The sequence below is a fragment of the Symphodus melops genome, assembly GCF_947650265.1.
Source record: "Symphodus melops genome assembly, chromosome: 9".
NCBI classification, from domain to species: Eukaryota; Metazoa; Chordata; class Actinopteri; order Labriformes; family Labridae; genus Symphodus; species Symphodus melops.
In genome coordinates this window covers 25,766,560-25,791,648 of record NC_136699.1, presented here as the reverse complement: position 1 = coordinate 25,791,648, position 25,089 = coordinate 25,766,560, and the positions used below count along the sequence as shown (strand labels likewise).

The 25,089-nt window shown below is 42.3% G+C and overlaps 1 protein-coding gene and 1 long non-coding RNA gene across 2 annotated transcripts in view; both read right to left on the bottom strand.

The window, feature by feature from the left end:
- The window catches only part of LOC306829635, a 53,366-nt gene that overhangs the window by 14,348 nt on the left and 13,929 nt on the right, over window positions 1–25,089 (bottom strand). The window lies entirely within an intron of this gene.
- LOC306829602 (alpha-1,3-mannosyl-glycoprotein 4-beta-N-acetylglucosaminyltransferase B) lies at window positions 1,245–21,764 on the bottom strand. The gene is made up of 16 exons (XM_079352705.1): window positions 21,448–21,764; window positions 20,449–20,599; window positions 20,345–20,412; window positions 19,744–19,881; window positions 16,490–16,623; window positions 12,869–12,915; window positions 10,751–10,864; window positions 10,516–10,591; window positions 9,020–9,134; window positions 8,721–8,851; window positions 7,772–7,879; window positions 6,630–6,823; window positions 4,758–4,836; window positions 2,526–2,601; window positions 2,105–2,217; window positions 1,245–1,364 (listed from the first exon to the last, which is right to left on the bottom strand). The coding sequence occupies exons 1-16, from the start codon at window positions 21,536–21,538 to the stop codon at window positions 1,344–1,346; spliced, it is 1,656 nt and encodes a 551-aa protein (XP_079208831.1). The 5' UTR covers window positions 21,539–21,764; the 3' UTR covers window positions 1,245–1,343.

Below are 25,089 nucleotides of genomic sequence, written 5' to 3'. Positions count from 1 at the left end.
CCAAACCCATTTCCAGGCTTGGTCCGTGCCGGGACTTGAACCGTCCCTACAGACTGAGCGACTGCCGCCCAAACACCTCAAACAGAGTTTTTCAAAAGCTGTGTTTCAGCGACCTGAAGCGTTTGTGTGCACGAGGACAAAACACGCAGAAGAAGCTAACATTTCAGAAAGACCCGCCTACACGTGGAATAAAGCTACCTACTGAAGAAATCCCACAGTAAGTTGTACTGATCTGTCAAATGGAGCCATTCAAATCGGATCTTTTTGGAAAAAAAAAAAGTACACTCTGTTTGGAGGAATCCAAGCTAACGTTAGCCTTTCTAGACTCGTTAATACTCGAGTTTCCCAGAAACATCCGAACATCGACGAAAGCACTCGCATGACAAAATAAAAGTCTGTTTTTTTTTTTTTTCAAAATTAACAAGATAATTATCTCTGACCTGTAAGTCAGGAGTTGCTCGTGTTTTCTTGCACCTGACACACCAAGCAGACGGCGAACTAGCAGCGACGAAGGCCGAATATCTTCGTCTTTGTCTCGGACGAAAAGTTGCACGTCACAAACAGCGACATGCATGCATGCATGAGAGGGAATAACTCTCCGTGCAGGTAGTCCGGCCTTTTTCACCCCGCTGTCAGTCGCCATTTGGAATATAGGTAGCTACTTCAGATCGAGAGCTTTTATCAGACATGTTTGTAGTTCACGCTTCAGTTTTGAAAGTCGTCTTTTGACTAATCGTTTTGGAAGACAAAAAAAAAAAAGAATCATAAATTGAACACTCAGGATCTGCGGTGCTTCTGTCTCGTTTTCTTTATTTGTTACAACAAAATATATCATGTCAAAGTTAAGCACAACAATATGTTGGATATAATAAGTTAGCGAAAATAAGGACATTTTTAGTTCCACTTCACGAGATTGTCTCGTTAACGTCGTCACTTCACACTAAAGGTGGCTCCTCTTCATCAGGAACAGTCTCGGTGGCTTTAAGGCACTTCATGAACCCTTGCAATGTGTCGTTAGCCGGCTAATGTTAGCATGCTTCAGCTAGCTCGTGGCTTCACATTGCATATTAATTGAAAAGGAATGACCATGACTTAAAAAGGCTCATGTGACATCTAAATACTCAGATCTAGAACATCTTTTATACAGAAGGGGAGGAGCCAGCCGTCCATGTAAACACAGCTCTGACAACAACACAGCCAGCAGGACTCCAGCTTCTCCCTCACTGGAGACAGTCAGGGTGTAACTCCAGGTGTAAATATACAGTTGTATAAACATGTCGTAATGGTTGGTGGTTCCTGCTGCTGTCTGACGTGACGCAGACGCCTGAGTTTCTTCACTGTGGTCACTGAAATTTAATTTGAATCTGAAAGACAGAAGAAGAGTGAGCGTCAACACGGCGCACACACCTCATGCTAACAATAATGTCACTTCTCGTAAATCACCTGAACGTCTCATTGGACCCAAGATACAAAACACCAACAATCAGGTGTGAATGTTTAAAGTATCTGCTGAAGGGTAAGTGGTCGACAGAGTGAGTCACAGGAAAAGGAGGCGGGGCCAGGCAAACCCGTTCTTTGGAAATGATTATGAAATATTATGGTCACGCTGGTACGTGTTCACGCAGGAAGTTACTTAAAACACTCTGTGCCAAAAGCTTTGTGGTCATTACTGAGAAGAGAGCTGAAGACTCACCACACACTTCAAAACATTAAAATAAGAAACAAAATGAAAGAAAGACTAGAAGTGTTTGAAAAGGAGAAGGAAGAGGAAGAACTTAAATATTCCTATTAGTTTATAGATTATTCCAACACGTCTCGAACCATCCCAGTGTATCCCAATCCTATTAATCCTTCAGTGTTACAACATAATAAAAGCCTACCTCAATACATTTTTTACTCTTTTATGCCCATCAAAGAAAGACTCATATATTTGTGCTCAGTTTCATTTCCAGCCCGAACACAGAAATACGACTCACCTCGATGTAGCTGAGTGTGTGCGTGTTTGATTGTGTTGTTTCTAAGTGTACAGTGAGGTCACCTCCAGTGTCATAAGGTCATTATTATTATTATTATTATTATTATTATTATTATTATGATCTGTTACCTCACTCAGCAGAGCCCAGACGGCAGCGTCCGATTGAACCACCAGACGGAGAGCCAAGACCGGCTGCAGCGCTTCTTCAATCTCACCTTCAGCCACCCCGTTCTCGAACCCGCCTGTAACACACACACGCGCACACACACACACACACACACACACACACGTTGTTTTCTCATGTGGGGGTAAAAATAAAATAATGTCATTGATAGTCATCTGTCACGATACTGATTTAACCCCGACAGCAGACGAGTTCATTTAGAGTTTCTAATGAAAACAGGATAAAATGTTTTTTTTCTGATGAGCGCTAATAAAGCAGACGCTCCTCACATACACATGTACCCACAATGCAATGCAACAATGCCGATGTCCGAGGTCCTCTGAACATTTGTTACTGTCAGATCAGGAAGTGATGGGGCATATTTACCGATGACAGTGAATCCTTTCTCCGGTTGTTGGGAGGAGGAAGTCGACGCGTTCACGGCTTCGAGTCGTGCAGACGCCTGCAGAAGACAGAAACACACGTAAGTATCAGCTACCAAAATAAATCCTCTTTTGTCTTCCATCTTTGTCATCAAGTTCAACGTGACAAGAAGAAATCACGTCAGTGCGTTTTCTGTCAAATCTGAATTTTCTATCTTTTCTTTTAAAAGTTTTTTGTTTGGTTGTTGTTGAACCAGTTTCGTGTGACAGAACCCCCCCCCCCCCCCCCACATAAGTCACTTCCCCAGTCACAATGACTCCATCAGAGCTGAGCTGAAGACTTCCTGTCCGTCTTTATTCACACTTGGTGGCGTAGACACTACGACCTGGTGAAGTGTCACCAGGGAGCCGAGCTTTGTTTGTTTGTGTTTCTGACCACACGGCTATCAAACCTTTTTTTTGACACTGTTCAGATCAGGATCAGAAGGAGAACTTTATATTTCCTTTTTATGCTTCCGCCCCGATGGTTCAGCTCAGGATCCAAGGTCGCTAATAAACCGTTCAGAGGAAAGACAGAGGAGTTCTTTCTCTTTGGTTGTGTTGTGTTAAAAATCAAAACAGAAAGAAGAGCGCGACACTTAAATCATCTTGATAAAACATTCAAAAACACAGGAAACACTGATCTATAATCGAACCTCTGAACATTCCTCCTGGTGTAGGTGTGTTTATGACGCAGACACTCACTACCTGAATTCTTCTCTCATAACTCTGATAGTGAACACACTGAGTTGTGCAGAGATAAAGTCAGTGTGAAGTTCACTGTGCACTGTGTTAGCAGCACCAGAGCCGTTCAGACGCTACGTAGCGTAGCCACGGGCTGCAGCTCGGGTCATGTGTGTCCTGAAAGTAAACAGCAGGAGCGAGGAGAGACGGCATCCTGCAGGTTATTTAATAAATCAGGCTGGATTTACACATGGACGTGTAACAACAGTTGAGGCACGTGGATGGAGGACTCGCTCGCCCTCCTGACGTTGCAGAGCCCATGTGACGTTGCTTTTTAAATGAGGTTTCCCTCTTAGACTCAAAATGCATTCTCTCCGATGGCGAACCAAACTCTGACACACTTGGACGTGAAGCGTTCACGCCTCCACATTTAGTTTCAAACAGCTCCGAAGAATCCTTTTCTGAACCTGTGTTTGAACATTTCAGGTTTTTGTACTTTTTGTTTTTACTTCCTCATCTTTAACATCGATAATATCTTAACATTTTACAAAAGCAGCTTGTTAGTGAAAAGTTAAAGTTCATTTCTCCCCCAACATTCGACTGAAGATGAACCAATCAGATCTTGGTATTATTAGCATGTGTGGAGCCAACGTAGCATCAATGGAGCTAACAACAAAGCTGGTTGCAGCCACTCACAGTCTCTGCAAAGGTCATGTGACCAGGGCTGATTAGAAACATGTACCCTCCCTCATGTGGAGGCAGCTTCACCTCAGGTAGAAAAAGTTGTCACTTTCACGACCTATCTGAAAGGTGTGTGTGTGTGTGTGTGTGTGTGTGTGTTGTCCCTTTAATGTTGTCCTCCTGTTGTAATTGTTGTTCCTGCTCTTTGTGATGATCCTGTTGAATGTCAGACAAGGACCAAACACCAGGTTGTGATATTAAAAGTTCAAACTGATTCAATGAAACATTAGCAGGATTCTGTCACAGTCTGAAGTTTGTCCGTGTTGAAGCAGCTTTGTTTGCTCTTCGTCCTTCGTCCTCTTTGTGTCACAGTGTTTCTCCTCCTCGCTCTCACGCTGTTTCACCTGCAACATGAAGCCTCTGATCTCACCCTCTAATCTTCCACACTGCCTTTCTGTGTCCGTCTAGCTTTACTCAAAGGTCACACAGGCCACCACCACTTTTCCCCTTTAGTGTGACAGCACACACACACACACACACACACACACACACACACACACACACACACACACACACACACACACACACACACACACACACACACACACACACACACACACACACACACACACACACACACACACACACACAGGCCTGGGAGTGATAGCAGATAGCTTGTCGTGTTTCCTGCTGCTCTCCAGGCACCAACACCTGAGATGAAAGCTGAGATCCTGTTGACTATAATAAAGGAACTGAATAACACACACACACACACATGCACACACACACACACACACACACACACACGCACACACACACACACGTTACTCACGTTGCTTGGTAGCACTTCCACTGTTGTGTTGAAGAATTTATCTCCACTGTGCTCGATATTTCCACTGCGAAACAGGTACCTGCAGAGACAACACAGGTGTATCAACACACACACACACACACACACACACACACACACACACACACACACAGTATCAGCTCCTGCCCTCTGGGAGGCGCTCTTCCTTCACTCCTCGCTCCATAAGACTGATTTCTTGATCTTTCATGTTCCCGACCCCAGCATGTGGACTCTGAACTCTTCCTACTTAAAAAGAAAGATTGAAACATCTGAGCTGTGATTTTAAATGTCACTGATGCTGTTTTTACTCGCAGTGTGACGTGGTCTGACTGGAATGTGAGGATTTCTGAGCACGTAGCGACACATTTCTGATAAAGTCTTATCTTATCCAACTTCCTGTAAGGAGAGTACTTTGAGACAAACAAAGAGGCGGTTCATGCAGGTTGTCGATCGGATCGATGTTCTGCCTCATGTGTATTTTAAATGTCTTTGTTGCATGTACTGCTTTCATATCTGTCTCTCTTCTCACGTCACGTCATGTATTGTGTTTTCAGTTTTTAATGATGCACTTTAGGTTGCAGATTCGCAGCTGGACTAAAGCTGGAAATCAGCTGCACAGGCTGAAGCTGCTCCTTCTATTTTACATGGAGGTATTTGAGGAGTGATGGGAGGATACACCCCCCCCCCGACACACACACACACACACACCTGCAGTCTTTGTGTTTTTTATGTGTGTTTTCCTGTTTTCACTTTTTCCATTTGTGAAGCAGCTTGTAAAGTGCTGTATAAATAAAGACTCACAGGCTGACGTGTTGACTCTGGGGTGTTGATCATAAACGTAAGAGAGGTCATCTAAAAGTTAATATTAAACTATTTTTCACTGAGAGAACGCCAAGGCCATTTAATCACTGCATCGGTTTTATCTTGCACTTGGGCACGAGCAGCAGACAATAAGCCAGTCGTGGACACAGGTTCCTTTTCCTTTCCAATGATCTGCAGTTCAAAGTTCAGAGTCTTCAGTGAGTCCACAGACTGAACCTTTAATTGCTGGGCGTCTGGCAGGAGAAACACGTTGGCTGTTTGCGTTCACACATGCTGTAAAAGAATTAAATCACTCTTCTTCGAGTAACAACTTAATGTAATGTGTTATTTTATTTGTGTAATTTTTAATTTCAACAGGTCTTTTATTTTGGTAATCACTCGGCAGAAGTGAACGTTCAATCTAAAAATGCTCGACTTGATGTAAACGAGGGAAACTGTCTTATTGTGTAAATTAAGCGCCTAGCTGGAACGGGAACAAGGTATTTTTAGGTGTTTTAATTGTTTATTTGTGCATTGCTTATAAGGTCATGCTAATTTTAAGTTCTTTTCATTGCGGTCACGCTAGCTTTTTGGCGCCTTAGCATTGTTTTATTTACCTGTGTTTGAAAGAGCTAATTGTATGCTATTCATTTTGTCCTTTAGCTCTTACAGTGTTTCATGGAGAAACTACATTTATGCTCACAAGAAGGACGAAAGCTGAACATAAATAAAGACTCTAAAACATCAGTAAGCTTCACCATTGTCTGGCTGGGGTTCGCTACACATGCATTTCCCTATAAGGGCATAAATACCTGCACCCCCCCCCCCCCCCCCCCGACTGGAGGTGTTCTTATTCTGTCTGGTGACTTTAATCCTGTTGGAGTCCTTTCAAACAAACCTAGCATACTCCCATGTAGCATCATTAACCAATGAGAAGCATCATGAGGAAACACGACGGGTGTTATTTGAGATTTAAACAGGATTAAGCAAACAAGGTGCGCCCACAGTTGGATGGTTTCCACAAGAATAAATACAAACTGCAGACTGACTTACCGGGATATGTGGATCGGCTGTGGGAAGTTGAAGAGGATGTAATCATGTTTGAAGGGCGATAAGGCCCAGAAGAAGTCCTGGCCTTTGTACAGCCTCTCGAGGCTGTGCTGCTGGTAATGTTTCAGGTTGCTGCTCAGCGCTGCAGGAGGGTTACTGTTGGCCTGGAACAGAGTCTGACCCCCAAAGTCCTTATCCTGCAGGGGATCACACACTGACAGTCACACATGCTGCACGTCGTCTGAATCCCAAACATGCAGGAGACTTGTGTCTTCATCATATTTAACTAACAGGGTCCACAGAGGACAGGAGCCAACTGATGAGTAAACAAAAAGAGGATTGTAGTTTCACAACAGACTTCTTTGACAAACACATTTTACGACATCGCGGGATGTGTGGGATCACATCACACCTGCGAGCTCAGTTTTAAATCCTTTCTAAATCTTTTTCTGACATGCTCCGTCTGGGTGTCAGTAAATGAAACCACGGCGTGCTGTATCTCTACGTTCATGTCACAGATCTTCCTGCTGTGTCAAACCTAATGAGGAAACTAGTCCTCAAACACGTAATCCAAAACCAATCCAGGCTAGCATCGTCAGAGTCTTCATACTGGTTTAGTGAGTGCGCTGATAATTAGTTAAACATACGTGGAGCACTGCCACGCTCCTTTAATATCACTCCTACCTCAGCCACCAATCAAAATCATGAAGGGGCGGGACTTGTGAGCTTCGGTGTTGTGACTTAAAACAAACACTCCCACTGAACACACAGCGGTGTCACTGTTGATGAACTTGATGACAGCCGTTAACGATGTTTAAATGTTGAAAATCGCTAAACTTTTAGCACAAAGCTCGACGCTCATCAGTGTCGCCTCTCCCTCACAGGCCAATCACAATGAAGAAGGGGCGGGACTTCTAATGGTACAGTTTCCAGGTCAGAGGTTGCTGCTAACGTCAAGATTTATCTTCTTTGTTCTTGTTTTTTAATGTGTGAAATCTTTTGTAGATTATTTTATAATTCAAAGGAAATAGCAGAAAGACAACAATGCGAGGTAGCTAGCAACAGTAGGTGGTGAACACTTCCCGCCCAGAGGAGGTGTGTGGCGTGATGTGAGCAGAGAGAAAGAGTGGATTAAATAAACTCACTTTCAGGTGCTGAAGTTTCCCGGCCAGAGACGAGTGGAGGCCGACGTGCTGGAAGAGTGACGGCTTGTACCGCTGTTTGAGTAACGCCTTCCGGTTGTTACAGTCTTTCTGCATGAAATAAAACATGACGCTCACCGTCAACAAACAGAGAAATGTCTTTCACAATAACATATCAAATATGAGTTTTTCTGTCGTCTTCTGTTGTTTGTTTTGGTCTGTGTGTGTGTGTGTGTGTGTGTGTGTGTGTGTGTGTGTGTGTGTGTGTGTGTGATAACGTTTTACGTTGTCTGATTTATGTGCTCCCTCTCCAGGAGAATCCTCCAGTAACATGGATTGTAATTGGGAAGGCATCCACACAGCAGTCCGCTACAGATCGGTACAGTTTGATTTGATTAAGCCTGATCCTGTTTGTGTTTCCACAGCCACCCGTGCCCTATTTGAAAGCTGCTACGGAAGAGCATCACAGGCTAGCAGCTAACCGCTAACAGCTAACCGCTAACCGCTAACTACCAATGAAGAAGACATCCAGCAGTTCATCTCCTCTGTCACTGTCATGTGACTCTTTTTTACAAGAACTCAATCCAGCTGTGTTTCAGAGAAGGCTGTGAGCGGCGAGGACAAATACACACGGAAACAATCAGCTGTGTTACAGTCAACGGTTTAAACACGCCAGAGTTCTGTTTGCCGCCTAACTTAGGAAGAGACAATTCTTTTGACCAATCAACACACTGCAGTGTTTAGCTCCACCTTATCGGGTCGGCTCCACATTCTTGGCCCCCCAACGGAAGGGTCCCAAAAAGTGAAACGGTTATTTGGGAATCTTTCCTGGGATCAGTCGATGGAAACACCACATAATGTGCGCCGTACTGAGACGAACCGAGCCGGACCGTTCGGTGAAGTCGTTGCTGTGGTCTGTCATGTGATGATGAGAAATAAAAGGCAGACTTACGGCGTCTCTCTCTGGGCTGCACACTTTGACCCACAGGATGTGATCCAACAGCCAGTCGATGGGTTTGTCTCGGTGGAACATCAGGAAGAACTCGGAGATCATCGGGAGGTCGCGGGTTCGAAACATTTTGCCTGGAGAGAACGAGCACACTTCGATTTAAGTCTTCATCATTAACGGCTGAGGAGAAGCTCGTCCTTTATCTCACACACCCTGAAGTCACTTTTTTTGAAAGGTTCAAGTCCCTGCCGCTCCGTACCAGAGCACATTTCTTCCCCACTGTGCAGAGCTGTCAAACACACCTATGAATCCGAGCTGAGAGAACTCCAGGTAGAGCCACTCTTTGGAGGCCTGCTGATCGGCGTAGCGCTTCATCTGTGTCAGATAGTCGGCCTTTGCAACAATGTCGTCCTCTAACTGTAAAGAGAGAACAGAAACCGAATGTTTGTATCGAGCCCCATTACAGAAAAAAAAACACTTGAACCAGTTTTAAAGGTTTGAACTTTGAGGTTTGAGCATTTCTGTGATGTTGTGTTTGTGGTTTCACTCCGACTCTTCCTCTGCTGAGGTTTTAGGTTTTGTCTGTTTGAACACGGAGCTGCTGGTGTGTTTGTCTCGAGATTTTTGAGCGTATCAAAGACACTCAGAAGATAAAAATGACATGACAAGGCATTCTGTGACTCGTCACAGGTCTACACACAGATTCACGAGCAGCAGTGGGCAACATTCATACAGGCTGCAGTTTTACAGCTGCACTTCATGGACCGTGATCAGAGTCTGACAGAAGAAAATTCACTTTTTTGTTCTTGCCGTTTCAAAGGTTCAAACTTCATAATGTCTTAGAGATGCTGTTATTACACCGTCTACACTGGTCTAAAGTCAGGCGTGTGAGCCATGCAAGCAGGCGCCAGACACATGGATTAAACTTCATCCTGGCAAACCATCTTTGAGACTTTTTCTACGATATTTGGGAAAACAGTACAACCATCTCTATTTATTATATATTACAAAAAATGAGAGTAGACGGTCTATTGTGACATTTCATAACATCTGGCAACCTTTCTTAATTTTTGTTGAAGGGGCATTTTTTTATTTTTTTTAAATTCATTTTATTTATCTACCTTAAAAATGGCTAAAGACAAAGTGTCATTTATCTCCTTTTGATTTATATCTGGCTGTGTACGATGTTTTGTGTGTAGGTTTGGTCTGGGGGGGGGGGGTAATCGGTCCTTTTGGGCCTGTGATATAATGTTGAAAATGAAAATAAAAAGATCTTAAAAAATAAAAAAATTCTGGTGCAGCATAAAAAGAAAAACACAGAAGTGGCACCTTCATAACAATGCTAATTGTAGTTCTGTTAGCTCACAACATAAACGCCCCCCCCCCCAGTCGAGGTGAATTCTCCTGATTATATCCTGCTGCGTTCTCACATCAGCTCGATCAGAATTCACATTAAGAACAAAAGAAACACAGTCAGAGCTGCGTTGAACATCTGAAAGGATTACTGACTACTGGTGTTAAAAAAATAAACTACATGTTGTGAATAAAGTCCGAGAGTCTGGAACAAAATAAAGTTGTATTGTTTTGTATAAAGTCAAATTAATGGGAATAAAGTTTCATAGTAGAGACGTAAAATGCATTTAATAAATGATAAATGTTAATAAGTCAAATGTTAACATTAAAGAAATGGAAAAAGGGTTTCTCAACATTTTGATTGTATTATTATAAAACTATATCTCATGTCCTTGTATGTAGTAGCTCAACACCTGAGATCAGAGGGCTGACTTTGAACCCATACCTGCACGTAGTAGGTGCCTTTATCCTGAGCGTAGAGCATGAGGAAGCTGAAGTCCAGGTTCTGCTTTGTTCGCCATCTACCAACAGAAAACCAAAACTATGATCCATGTGCAGTCAGTAAATCCTGAGCGTGTTCTCTCACTCAGCTGACGACTTTGCAGACGTGTTTTACACTGAAAGTCTTCCAGAGGATTATTTTTACACAGCCAAGCATCTAAAACACAAAGTAAGCGTACTTGACTCTGTCCTTGGAGTCTCCGAAGGTCTCTTTGAGGCCGCTGAAGTCGGGGTAGAAATACTGCGAGGGAGAGACGACCTCCAATAACCCCGACTGCACGTCTGTGGGAAAACTACAAAGAAATATTATTATGACATGAACCATGAATAATATAATAATATTATATATATATATATATATATATATATATATATATATATTTTATTTTTTTTTTATTACTAAATTTATTATTTTTGTATTTATAGTATTTATTTATTCATCTAATATTATTATATATTTATTTTCCTTCTCTCTCTCTGGGTATATGTACACACGACACACACACACACACACACACACACACACACACAGCCCTACAAAAATAGATAGATTAAGGTAGATAGATAGATTCATAGATTGTCATTAGTTCCTGCTTGTTTCCGTTTTGTCTCGTTTGCTTGTCTTAAATGTTAACACACATTTTTTTCCCATCCTCACATTTATCTCTCACTTGTCCCGTCACGCATCACTAAAAAAAAAAAAAAAAAAAAGATTTTACGTATTTTCATGTGTTCATTCATCTTGATAAATGTGTGGATATATCTTTTAATTGTGTCAAGCAGCAGAGAGTAATTCTTCTGTTAGGCTTGTGAAACTGTGGTACTGTGGTGTAGAAGATTGCAGCCGACTGTCTGTTGAAAGAGAGGATTTGCTAAGAATGTGCGTCTGATATCTACGATCCTCGCCTCACAAGAAGAAGACAAAGAACGCTGCTTCAGGTGAAGAATTTACCCGTCAAGGTGTGACAGCTGGTGACAGTCACTGTAAGAATGCAGTGCATGGAGGAAGTCAGGTGTAAATTAAGTCTGCCCAGCTGAGACACATTGTTCAGAAATGTAAGTCTGCTGCAGGAATCAGCGTCGATGAAGATGCCAAACTGGTTTGTCTTCATCGAGTTTCACTGTGATTCACACTTCTTCTTTAAACGCTCACAGACTGTAACGTGCATTTTTCTTCAGACTATCTGCGGCTCCACGACCTTCTGCTGGACTTTATTTTGTAATTGCACCGTGTTTACCAAGTCTGTCAGTTTAATGACAACAGAGGAAAGATAGTGATTACATATACTTCTATGGTACAGTGATCGGATCACATTACAAAGACAAAAATAAAGAAATGAGACAAAAGGTTGTTATGGCCATGCATCGTCATCCTGACTTATCTATTGAATCGATGGTACCAACAATTTATATTCATCTAAAAATTACAGCTCTAAACATCCTAGAAGAAGAAGAAGAAGAAGAAGAAGAAGAAGAAGAAGAAGAAGAAGAAGAAGAAGAAGAAGAAGAAGAAGAAGAAGGAGAAGAAGAAGAAGAAGAAGAAAGCGAGTTTTGTGTTTTTACTGTTTACTGTTGAAATGTTTGTAAAGCTGTACTTTTATTTTTAATCCTTTATATTTGTTTATATGGTTAAAAACAACTTTCATGGCTCAGAGATAAAATGTTTTTGGGATTTTTCTGTATGTTCAGCACAAGTTGAAACATTGACAATAAAGACTTTTACTTTGAAAAGAAACTTCTAAGACGGGTAAACTCCAGAGCGTAATGACAGTAAAGCCAAAGTTCTTGCATGTGGGACACACGACCTTCACTTTCTCCTCTGAATGTTAAAACCACACGATGTGATGCAATGAAAATCTACCACATCCTTTTCTGACTAAGAAGGAAATATGTTCATCGGTTTTTATTTCTAATTTCAGGTGCGTTTCTCGTATTTAAGGAAGTTGGTCATGACGCGACCACACTTCAAAGTCAGAAAAAATAAATTCCCACGTCTGACTAAAAGTGAAACCCAGTACAGGACGAGGAGGGGAAACCAGGTGAAGCTGTGACGTCTGTGGAGATAATGAAAGGTGGGACGCCTATCTCGATTGCAGCGCCGCTTTGTGATTTGGGACGATACAAAGATGTGTCGGTGTGTGTTTTCAAACAGCAGAATAAAATATTAGTTTTCACCTGAACACACCTCTTTGAGAACTTTAAAAAAAAAACCACAAACAACAAAAGCACAGACACAAAAAGCAACAAGGATGAAAAGTGAAACATGAAAAGAGGAAGTGAAAGGCGGAGGGACTCACTTGTTGGCGATGATCTCAGCTATGCTGCTGACGTACTCCGAGTCAGTCTGAAGAGAGAGAAAGGACAAAGTCAGTAAGGTTTGTGTGTGTGTGTGTGTGTGTGTCTGATGTGGTGAAATAAAACCAAACAGGGGATCTTTGAAGCTATGAACAGAAACTGGAGCTCGTCGCTCCAAGGCCAGATCTAGATCTAAGAAATATAAGTCGACAGCACAACATCCGCCATTGTTGGATAGATAGATCTTTACTGGCATTGCATGTTAAACAAAGATGCTACGATCCAGGTACACAGTACAGACGCACACAAGCCAAGCACATCTCACCCATGCACACATGCACATTCATGTAGAAATGTCTGGGGAGGCCTGTTGGCTTCAGGGTCCTCAGGAAGAACCGTCTCTGCTGTGCTTTCTTAAAGATGCAAGAGGCGTTCAGGCTCCAGGTCAGTTCGTCAGCGATGTGCACACACTCCCCACTGATGCACAGACCATCATGGTGTGGTTGTGCTCCCACCAGGTGGGTCAGTGTCTGGACCTCCTTGCCTGTCGTCAGTTTCATTATTGTTGGTTATGAGTCCCACTATGGTTGTGTCGTCTGTGGATTGGATGAAGGTGTTGGAGTTGTGAGAGACGGTGCAGTCGTGTGTGAAGAGGGCTGAGAAGGCAGCCTTGGGGGAGTGATGGGCCGATCGATCAGAATGATGAGAAAGTCCTTCATCCAGTGGCAGGAAAGGGTTCACTGGTCCAGCGTTTGTTGACCAGTTTAAATCCACAGCATCCTAGCAGAGCTGTTGGGCTTTTCCCAGGAGTGTAAGGGCTGCGTGCAGTGCGATGCAGACGGTGTTGGGCCTGTATGCAAACTGGTGCTGGTCGAGACCAGGAGGGAAGCGGGGCGGTACCAGTCATTATTAGTCTATGTCTGCACCCTTGTAGAGTTTGGGGTGAAGCAGTCTTTAGGTTGGAGTGGTTGAGATCCACTGCCACAATGAAAATGCTCTCCGAGTGTTTTGTTGCTGACTGATAGCATCATGTAGCTAGCTTAGCATCAGCTCGGTGGTGAACATAAACAGCAGTGATAGAATAGAATATCTTTATTTTGTCATCATACGATTAAAGCTGCACCTTAAAGTGCACACAAGAGTACGTGTATTTTCACTGCTTCATAAACTAACGGGTCATAACGCTGAGGCGGCGTCCATTTTGAACAATAATATAATAATAAAAAACTTTTTTAAACGCCGTTCCAACCCAATGAACCAGGTCAGATTAAATTATATTATTATAAACTTTTATAATTATAATATAAGCTTAACCCCTTGACGTCTGAATTTGTTTCCAGGTATTAAAACATTTTTTTTAAACGTGTTTCTGCTTTCAAGTAGACGCTAAATTAAGTTGAGAACGTTTATTTGAAAACATCACATAAATAGATATTACATAAAAATAGCACATACATAACACATCAAACAGATGTTGTTCTGTCTCTGACTGGTCCTATAAACAATCTAATACTTGAAAAAGGTTCCTAGGTGTGTATTGAAAGTGCATCAACCAAGCAGTGGAGGAACACGGACGCTATTTTGGCTGCATTTGGAGCGGAAGTGGTTTGATACAGATTTGCGACAATAGGCGTCGAGGGGTTAATCTTTAATTTCAGGCTCAACATACCTTCCCGGCTCACCCTCTGATTCCTCTTTAATCAAAGCAGCAGAAACAAGCGGGACAGGTTTAGGATTCAAAGGTTAGACCAGCATGTTGACTCTGTATAACATTACATACTGTATATGTTTACATGCACCTGACTGAGCTGCAGGACTGAGAGGGGCAGGACAGTTTTCAACCCTTCTCTCTCTCTCCATGCAGAGAGAAGCAGACGTGCCGACGCCTCGTCCCACCCAGGTGTAAAACAGAGCGTTTCAGGGATCCTTTCTGTGCCGATCAGACCGAACGAGCCTGAGAGTCCCCACATTGTCCGTCACACTGACCCTGAGAGTCCCCACATTGTCTGTCACACTGACCCTGAGCGTCCCCACAGTGTCCGTCACACTGACCCTGAGCGTCCCCACAGTGTCCGTCACACTGACCCTGAGAGTCCCCACATTGTCCGTCACACTGACCCTGAGCGTCCCCACATTGTCTGTCACACTGACCCTGAGAGTCCCCACATTGTCCGTCACACTGACCCTGAGCGTCCCCACAGTGTCCGTCACACTGACCCTGAGAGTCCCCACATTGTCCGTCACACTGACCCTGAGCGTCCCCACATTGTCTGTCACACTGACCCTGAGAGTCCCCACATTGTCCGTCACACTGACCCTGAGCGTCCCCACAGTGTCCGTCACACTGACCCTGAGAGTCCCCACATTGTCCGTCACACTGACCCTGAGCGTCCCCACATTGTTGAACGTCTGATAGTCATTCTGTTGGCAACCAAAAACAACGAAGGAGAAGTTGGTGTCGGCCGTTAGAGTTTCATCAGCCTGAAATATGAGAGGACCCGGGCTTCCTCCTATGGCGACTCCTATAGAAGCCGGAGATATTCCCCGTGTTGATGCTCGTAGTGAAGAGAACAAACAATCACTGCTTGGCTGCTTCTCGTCACACCACAGCTTCATTTTTTTTTCATTCATTTTTTCGGCCTTTAATGGGTGTAGACTTTGTCGACACTTCCTCGGTAATAGTTTAACCTTTAATTTCACCAGGAAATATTCTCATTGAGATACACAATCACTTTTTCAAGAGAGTCCTGGTTCAAGAGAAGACGCGTCAAAGACAACAAATCAGGAGCGTTCAGAAGAGGTGTTGGAATGATCCTCTTATCCTGCTTTAAAATCTTCCAAAGCGACAAAAAGGCTGGAGTCGTCGACATGATGATCTGACATGGTTACCAAACCGGAGACGAATCATGACAAACCAGTCCAACATGTTGAAGTGAGGGTGAAGTAGCATTTAAGAATATCACTGCAGTCAATCACTGATACAAAGGTTGTTTAGATAAGCTTCTTCATCCTGATCGTAAAAAATTATCTTTAATTAGCTTTAGCTTCTGTAGAGGAAACAAAATTGAACCTATGTTTGTTTTTACTGGACTCAAGGACAGATTCTCTTCATTCTTCTTTTTTTTTTTGTCTTTTTACACCTGAAAAAGGTACAATTTCCCTCTGCAGATCAAAAAAAGGATATCTCTCAATCAACCGCGCAAATCTGATCGGCTGTGTCTACATTCGTGTCGCACGTTTATGGTTTTACTGCGTCTGCAAGAGAGCCATGCTTCCTGTTAAAATCATATTTGTTGTAATATTGTTGATTCAAAGATTAGTGTATTTGTATTGAATGACGTGTAGCATGACAAAGCAGTCACGCACAGATGGAGGAAGAAGGTCGGGCCAGGCCAAAGTAAATCAATAAAGCCTCATGATATATTAATATTATCATTAAATACTCGCTATGTAAACAATAGGCTATGATAGGAAACGTCAACAGATGCCAGGCAATGTGTGAGCTGTTTGATTCATTGCACCATGAGTAAGCTGTGAGACAGTAATATGTGTGCGTGTGTGTGTGTGTGTGTGTGTGTGTGTGTGTGTGTGTGTGTGTGTGTGTGTGTGTGTGTGTGTGTTACCTCGGCCACGAAGACGATGATGAGGATGTCGCTCTTCTGTGTTGAGTTCAGGCTGTAGAGCAGAGAGCTGAGCGTGCTGACCAGGTAACTCTGCTTCTCACGCTTCACTGTGGGAATACCCATCACCACAGACACTGAGGAAGGACACACACACACACACACACACACACACACACACACCATCATTTTCCACGTTGAAAAAAACATTTCAAAATATGAAACTTAAAATGGATTTAAATGTTTTAAATGATTGTTTTTAAAGGTTGTATCAGATTTCTTTCTCCTGACACGTCACTCGCTGATAATGTGACGCCGATGTGCCAGAAGAATGTGTAGCGTCATATCTGTATCAGCACAACACAACTCACAACCCCTCGTCATTCTTGTTGTTTTAAAGCAGCTCGTTCCACACATTTCATTCTCCGACATCTGTGGACCTAACTCTCCTTTAGATGACAGATCTAACTCTCCTTTAGATGACAGATCTAACTCTCCTTTAGATGACAGATCTAACTCTCCTTTAGATGACAGATAGATCTAACTCTCCTTTAGATGATAGACAGATCTAACTCTCCTTTAGATGATAGATCTAACTCTCCTTTAGATGATAGATCTAACTCTCCTTTAGATGACAGATCTAACTCTCCTTTAGATGACAGATAGATCTAACTCTCCTTTAGATGATAGACAGATCTAACTCTCCTTTAGATGATAGATCTAACTCTCCTTTAGATGATAGATCTAACTCTCCTTTAGATGATAGATCTAACTCTCCTTTAGATGATAGATCTAACTCTCCTTTAGATGACAGATAGATCTAACTCTCCTTTAGATGATAGATCTAACTCTCCTTTAGATGATAGATCTAACTCTCCTTTAGATGATAGATCTAACTCTCCTTTAGATGATAGATCTAACTCTCCTTTAGATGACAGATAGATCTAACTCTCCTTTAGATGATAGATCTAACTCTCCTTTAGATGATAGATCTAACTCTCCTTTAGATGATAGATCTAACTCTCCTTTAGATGATAGATAGATCTAACTCTCCTTTAGATGATAGATCTAACTCTCCTTTAGATGATAGATAGATCTAACTCTCCTTTAGATGATAGATCTAACTCTCCTTTAGATGATAGATCTAACTCTCCTTTAGATGACAGATCTAACTCTCCTTTAGATGACAGATCTAACTCTCCTTTAGATGATAGATCTAACTCTCCTTTAGATGATAGATCTAACTCTCCTTTAGATGATAGATCTAACTCTCCTTTAGATGACAGATCTAACTCTCCTTTAGATGATAGATCTAACTCTCCTTTAGATGATAGATCTAACTCTCCTTTAGATGACAGATCTAACTCTCCTTTAGATGATAGATCTAACTCTCCTTTAGATGATAGATCTAACTCTCCTTTAGATGATAGATAGATCTAACTCTCCTTTAGATGATAGATCTAACTCTCCTTTAGATGATAGATCTAACTCTCCTTTAGATGATAGATAGATCTAACTCTCCTTTAGATGACAGATAGATCTAACTCTCCTGTAGATGATAGATCTAACTCTCCTTTAGATGATAGATAGATCTAACTCTCCTTTAGATGACAGATCTAACTCTCCTTTAGATGATAGATCTAACTCTCCTTTAGATGATAGATCTAACTCTCCTTTAGATGATAGATCTAACTCTCCTTTAGATGATAGATCTAACTCTCCTTTAGATGATAGATCTAACTCTCCTGTAGATGATAGATCTAACTCTCCTTTAGATGATAGATCTAACTCTCCTTTAGATGATAGATAGATCTAACTCTCCTTTAGATGACAGATCTAACTCTCCTTTAGATGATAGATCTAACTCTCCTTTAGATGATAGATCTAACTCTCCTTTAGATGATAGATAGATCTAACTCTCCTTTAGATGACAGATCTAACTCTCCTTTAGATGACAGATCTAACTCTCCTTTAGATGATAGATCTAACTCTCCTTTAGATGACAGATCTAACTCTCCTTTAGATGATAGATCTAACTCTCCTTTAGATGATAGATAGATCTAACTCTCCTTTAGATGATAGATCTAACTCTCCTTTAGATGATAGATCTAACTCTCCTTTAGATGACAGATAGATCTAACTCTCCTTTAGATGACAGATCTAACTCTCCTTTAGATGACAGATCTAACTCTCCTTTAGATGACAGATCTAACTCTCCTTTAGATGACAGATCTAACTCTCCTTTATAAAGCTGGATATGATTTAGAGAATCTTTATTTTCTTCAGCCTCGTCCCTCCCGTCTCTCAGGTGTACGTGACGCTGATTCATCTCTTACATAATTCTTTGCTGAGGGGAGACCAGCAGCCATGATCAATATTTTTATTGGTGCTGTTCCTTTGTTTTTTGGGGGGTCTTGTTAGTGCTTCTTAGATATTTGTGGGGACTCAGGACACAGCTTGGAAAGTCCAATCAGGACGATGGTCTCTCCAGACTCACCTATGTCCTATATGTGTGTGTGTGTGTGTGTGTGTGTGTGTGTGTGTGTGTGTGTGTGTGTGTGTGAGATGCTCTGTGGAAAGTAGAAAAGGAGTTAACAGAAGCTAATTTAAGGGGAGGGATGTTAAATACAAAGTGTCATGAGTCTCTGTGCAGGTTAATCCAGTTTATCCAACACACACTTGTGTTATTATATTGAGCTCTGGCATGTTGAGCCTCAAGCTGTGAGGAAGATTGACATGAAGCAATGATGTCCGGCCAGTTTAGAGACACCTAGTCAGAGTGTTTGTGTTTCACAGGGAACATCTGGAGTATCAGCCGGCAGCTTTACAAGCACACAGAGTCAAAGTGTTTCATCATGATGAACAACACTTCAATTAAACAATCAGCCCTGCTTATCAAGTGATTCTGCTTCTATTTGAAATCTTTCTCGTGTTTCATTCTTGTTTTCTTCCGGTGTTTATGTCTCTGCTGTGCGTTGATCCCTTTTCTGCACCTTTTTAAAGCATTTTGAATTTGCGGTGGAATTTGTCTGAAAGCTGCTGTGTGAATAAAGTTGGATTTAATTGCCGCATGATATGTTCCTTATTCCCAGAGGGGGAGTTCAAGTGTCTCAGCAGGACAGAGACGAGGAAGCGTGTGGAGTTTAGTCCAAATAGAAATGAAAGAAGTTTGAATAAAGGAGTTAGAACTACAGGAAGTATTCAGTGTATCTGTCCTTTAAAGCTGTTGGTGTGTGTTTGTGGTTAATGCTCCGTACCTCCTCGGCGTCCCCGGCCCAGCTCTACGTTGGGTACCAGGCTTCCTGGATGCTGTCTGAGATGGGGCATGTAGAGGTAAATGTTGGGCTGCAGGATCGACTGTCCATCTGAGGTATTGTCTGTCCGCTTCCGTGTTTCTGTTCACAGGAGGAAGGAGAGGAAGAGGAAGAGGAAGAGGAAGTATTCAGTCTGTGCAAAAACAGCTAAAACGATCAAGAACAGGACGCCACCATGAACGAGGAGTTAAGACATCGAACATGAACCACAACAAAACATGTTCCCTCTGTACAGGCTTCTACAGTCATGTCTATTAAATGGAGACTTTTTTAAACATAGATTAAAGTGTAATGTCGGCCTGTTATCAGTGTCGTTGTTGTCTCATCTTTAGCAGCAGGTTTGCACACGAATAAATTAAAAAAAAAACATTTTACACCAAACGTTATCTCTACATTGAGGCGCTAAAAGAGTCTCGCCGTTCGGATGATGTACTTGGGAATAATCGGACTATTCTCTCCTTGATGGATGCACGCTTATATATCACAGAGGCCAATATCTTCCTACCTCTGAGCGCCACATGCCTGTTGCACACAAACACCGTACCTGAGAGGATTTTGGAGACGTTGTCGTTGTTGTCGTTGTTGTTGTCGTTGTTGTTGACGGCGGTGTTGACGGCGGTGTTGACGGCGGTGTTGACGGCGGTGTTGTTTGTGGTGAAACGGGTGTTGTTGAGAGCTCTGGATATGTTCTTCAGCTCTTCCAGCACGCTGCTGAGATCCTTTCTGACCTCGCCCCCCAGCTGCTCGGCCTCGGACAGGCGCTCGAACAGGTTCTGCAGGTCGAGCTGTACTGTAGAAACTGGGCACACACACACACACACACACACACACACACACACACACACTCAGAGTCAGGCTTAAAGACTGTTATAATGTTGTTATAGAACCTGACAATCATTGTCATTGAACCAAAACACTGCAAAAACTCAAATCTCATCAAGTGTAAAATATGTGATCTAATTATGCAGCAGCTGAAAAGAGCAGTTTCAGGCAGAGGTTATCACTCTGACACTTCGACAAAACAGAATGCATGCTGAGGCCTGGAAACAAAAACATTTTTTACATTATAGTTGTGTTGAAAAAAAATTTAAATTGTGCAGAGAGTTTGCATTTTTCCCGCAGTCTGTTCAATGTGCTTCTTGTTCTGTTCGGGCTTCATGTTCAGTCTTATTTGCAGGCAGCTCATCCTGATAGATCCTCCTGTGAGGTCTTTCCTGAAGCTGACAGAACTTGGGCTGTGTGCTCTGACTCTTCAGTATGTTCTTGTCTGATAGAAAGAAAACATTTTGAACGTTTCTTTATAAACGTGTGTTTCATTTCCCTTTAAAATAAGTCTTTCAATGGGACTCATTTCCTCCATGATACCAGAATAAATCCAGGGGATACTGGTGATTCTCAGTAGGTGGGCCACATAAATCAACATATATCGATCTACAAGTTTTGCTCGTCATTTAAAATATTGTAACTTTAAATATGTTGGATTGAAGATTGGCACATCTTCAGAATCAGCTTTATTGGCCAGGTATGTTAAACACACAAGGACTTTAACTTCGGTCGACTGTTCTTTCTCTGTACAAACATTACATTATAACAATTAACTAAAAAGTAATGCATATTTAATATTTACCTTGACTCAATAAGACTTACCTCCGTCATTGGGAATTGATGTAATCCAGGTAAGCGACACAAAACAGGCGAAAGCCAAAAGAAATCCAAACCTGACGGAGTAAAACCTCATTTCATTTCATTTCATTTCATTTGTCAAAGACAGTCCATCCGTTAATCCGCCTCTGTGTTCCCCCGCGGGCCGACAGGTGGGTGTGAGCGGCTCAGGTGAGATGCAGGAAATGTAATGTCACGCTGTAAACTAGTTATAATGACTCTCTCCATACGTCATAAACCTCCAACACATCACTGGGCCTTCATTCACCTTTAAAGTTGTCCGCCTCCGGAGACTGAACGTGTCAGACAATGACAGTTTCACCTGTAGTGAGCACGCGCTGCCAGGTGTGCGTGACGGAGAAACAGCGACACCTGCCGGCCGAATCAAAAATAGGCTCATCATGTCAGGAGTTGTCGACGATGAGCGCAATAAGTGACACTTTTAAGATTTAAGAATTGAAATCATTATCAATTAAAGGGGCGAGAAATAGGCCTGTTGTTTTTGTCCAGGTGCAGTTAAGTAGGATATTTCTGAAGATCTGCTGTTGATTAAAACTGCACCGCATATCACCTTATTCATTTCATCTAGCGTCACACTAAAGATAATAAACAGGTTTCATCGCTTCAATATCTATTAATCACCTTTTGTCGATGAGTCACAGTTTACAGCAGGGATAAATACAGCAGAAGTGTCATGTTACTGTATCTGGGGATGTAGCTCAGTGGTAGAGCGCATGCTTTGCATGTATGAGGCCCCGGGTTCAATCCCCGGCATCTCCACTCCTTTTCTTGACTGTCATGATTTTTAAATACTGAAGGTTTATGGCTTTAATGTGCTTTTTACTCAAGCTTTCACCAACCAAGATTGTCAGTGTTTATGAAAACATTGTTAGCATAGCAAACCTAGCAGAGCCTGCAGTACCCATATGAAACACCAGGTGTCGGAGTTGCATAAGACTCTACCTTTTACTGAAGTAGAAGTATTATTACAGGTCAATTAATCACTCAAGTAGAAGAAGGGGGGGGGGCTGAAAAGTAAAATATGGTCTCTCCTCCCTGTGCAGATTGTGAATCTTTAGGTTGTCTCATTAAAGTGACACCTTGTATAAGGGCAATGTGAGGGCAAATATTGGGTATAATGTTGAATCACTGCCAAAAATAGTTGTATTGGCATTGATAATAACAGATAATTAAATGACTTTAATTGTAAATGGCAATTATGAAGAGAAATGGTACATATAGAAGCATTACTTTAAGGGGGCAGCAGTAGTAGTACACCAAAGTATGGAAGGTGGCGAGCTCCCTGCATAACAAAAGTAGAAATGATACGTTAGATGGTGTTTGATCAAATGTCTTTCGAGTGAAGTTTTACAGTCAATAAATGACACATCAGCAGCTCCATGCTCTCTGACATCCACATCATTCATCTCTGTTTAACACTGTTCTCTTTGTGCACATCTCCGCTCCACCAGCTGAAGCTCCTCTGGCGGTTTACCCGTCACCACAGGTCAGCTCTGTCACACCAGCGTCAGGACTGTGAATTGTCTACAACATGTTTTCCTGTACGGCGTTTTGACCTGCTGGCATCGGGCCAGTGGTTTAACTATAGGGCTCCATCATCAGATTGATTATTCAAATAAATAATAAAGAAGGTGTTTACAACACCATATTTCTTAACTCGGACATGATTTTTTACTATAGAAATGTTTCTCAGGTATTTGTGCAATTTAGACATCTCTCTCTCTCTCCCTCTCTATTTCTCTCTCTCTCTGTCTCTCTCTCTCTCTCTCCCTCTCTATTTCTCTCTCTCTATTTCTCTCTCTCTCTCTCTCTCTCTCTCTCTCTCCCTCTCTATTTCTCTCTCTCTCTCTGTGTCTCTCTCTCTCTCTCTCTCTCCCTCTCTATTTCTCTCTCTCTCTCTCTCTCTCTCTCTCTCTCTCTCCCTCTCTGTTTCTCTCTCTCTCTGTGTCTCTCTCTCTCTCTCTCTCTCTCTCTCTGTGTCTCTCTCTCTCTGTCTCTCTCTCTCTGTGTCTCTCTCTCTCTCTCTCTCTCTCTCTCCCTCTCTATTTCTCTCTCTCTCTGTGTCTCTCTCTCTGTCTCTCTCTCTCTCTCCCTCTCTATTTCTCTCTCTCTCTCTGTGTCTCTCTCTGTGTCTCTCTCTGTGTCTCTCTCTCTCTCTCTCTCTCTGTCTCTCTCTCTGTGTCTCTCTCTGTCTCTCTCTCTCTCTCTCTCTCTCTCTCTCTCTCTCTCTGTCTCTCTCTCTCCCTCTCTCTCTCTCTATTTATCTCTCTCTGTGTCTCTCTCTCTCTCTCTCTCTCTGTCTCTCTCTCTCTCCCTCTCTCTCTCTCTCTCTCTCTCTCTCACACACACACTTTTTGATTCTGTCAAACATTAATATAATAGTTATATATATTTGTGTAATTTTAAAACAGAACAACAGAAACAGAAAGTATCTAACATGTTGATAACCTTGCTTGACTTTGTCCTTTAAAAGCTTCAGTCTGTGTAAAGACGGATCCCACGGGTGCACGACTTCAGACTCCCCGAGAAGTCAACAGACACACCATGAGATCCCAAACGAGCGTTCTTGTTGCCAAGGACGACAACAAAACGAGCCACCAATGACTGAGACACACACACAGCTCCATTCATGTCTTTACAAGGTCCCCACCCCAGCATCCATCACCCTTTACCCCCAGCTGACCTTTGACCCGTCCCAGCAGCTGCGGGCGTGAGGAAGTAGCCTGTTGTCACGGTGACAGAGGAAACATTTAATCCACATTCACTCGGATTCGGAAAATCTTTTTTTTTTTTTTTTTTTTTTCAATGAATTATGTTAAATTAAGGGAGAAAAAATGGAAAAAGGTGAATCAAATCAAAGAGCACATCTTTAGTTTTAATAAATAAACAGTTTTAACTGTCATATAAAGAAGGAGACAAAAAGGAAGTACAAAAATGAGTTATTGCACTACTGGTGCTACTGGTGCAGATTATACTATACTGGTGGCACCTCATGGGGGTTATAGTCCTGTAAGTGGGCGGCCTGGGTTTGGCTCCCCAGTGAACACATATGTTTCTTTCATTGCTTATTGATGGCGACCACCATGTTGGAAATATTATCTCAACCCGACTTATTAAGAACCAGGCTGAGGACTGGAGCTGAGTCGGGTTTTCAGTAGGGTGACCTTATACATGTGCAGCCTACCTCACATCGGTGTCACTTCTCAACATCTGCATTGACGATTGGTCGTGCCACTCTCTCTCTCTCTCTCTGATTTCTTACTCCAACCATTTCTTACTCCGCCCCCTTAAAGAGATATAAGCCTCATATAAGAGGCATAAAAGCCTTAAAAATAAATCTTTTTTAAATTGATGCGTTGCAGTTCAGAAAGAACAAAGTCTCTGAATCAGCTCGATTTGATTGCCCGTGATTCTTATTGATCTTGACGAGCTGAACGGTCATATTCAGTAAATCCTACCAGTCATTAATGAATGACTGTGATCAATGAAATAGTGCTATATATATATATAAATGTATTTATTGGCACTGACTTGGCTGTCTACGATTACAGACTACAAGAGCTGAAAAATGAAGCCAATGCTTTTGTGCAAAAGATTGAGTCCGGC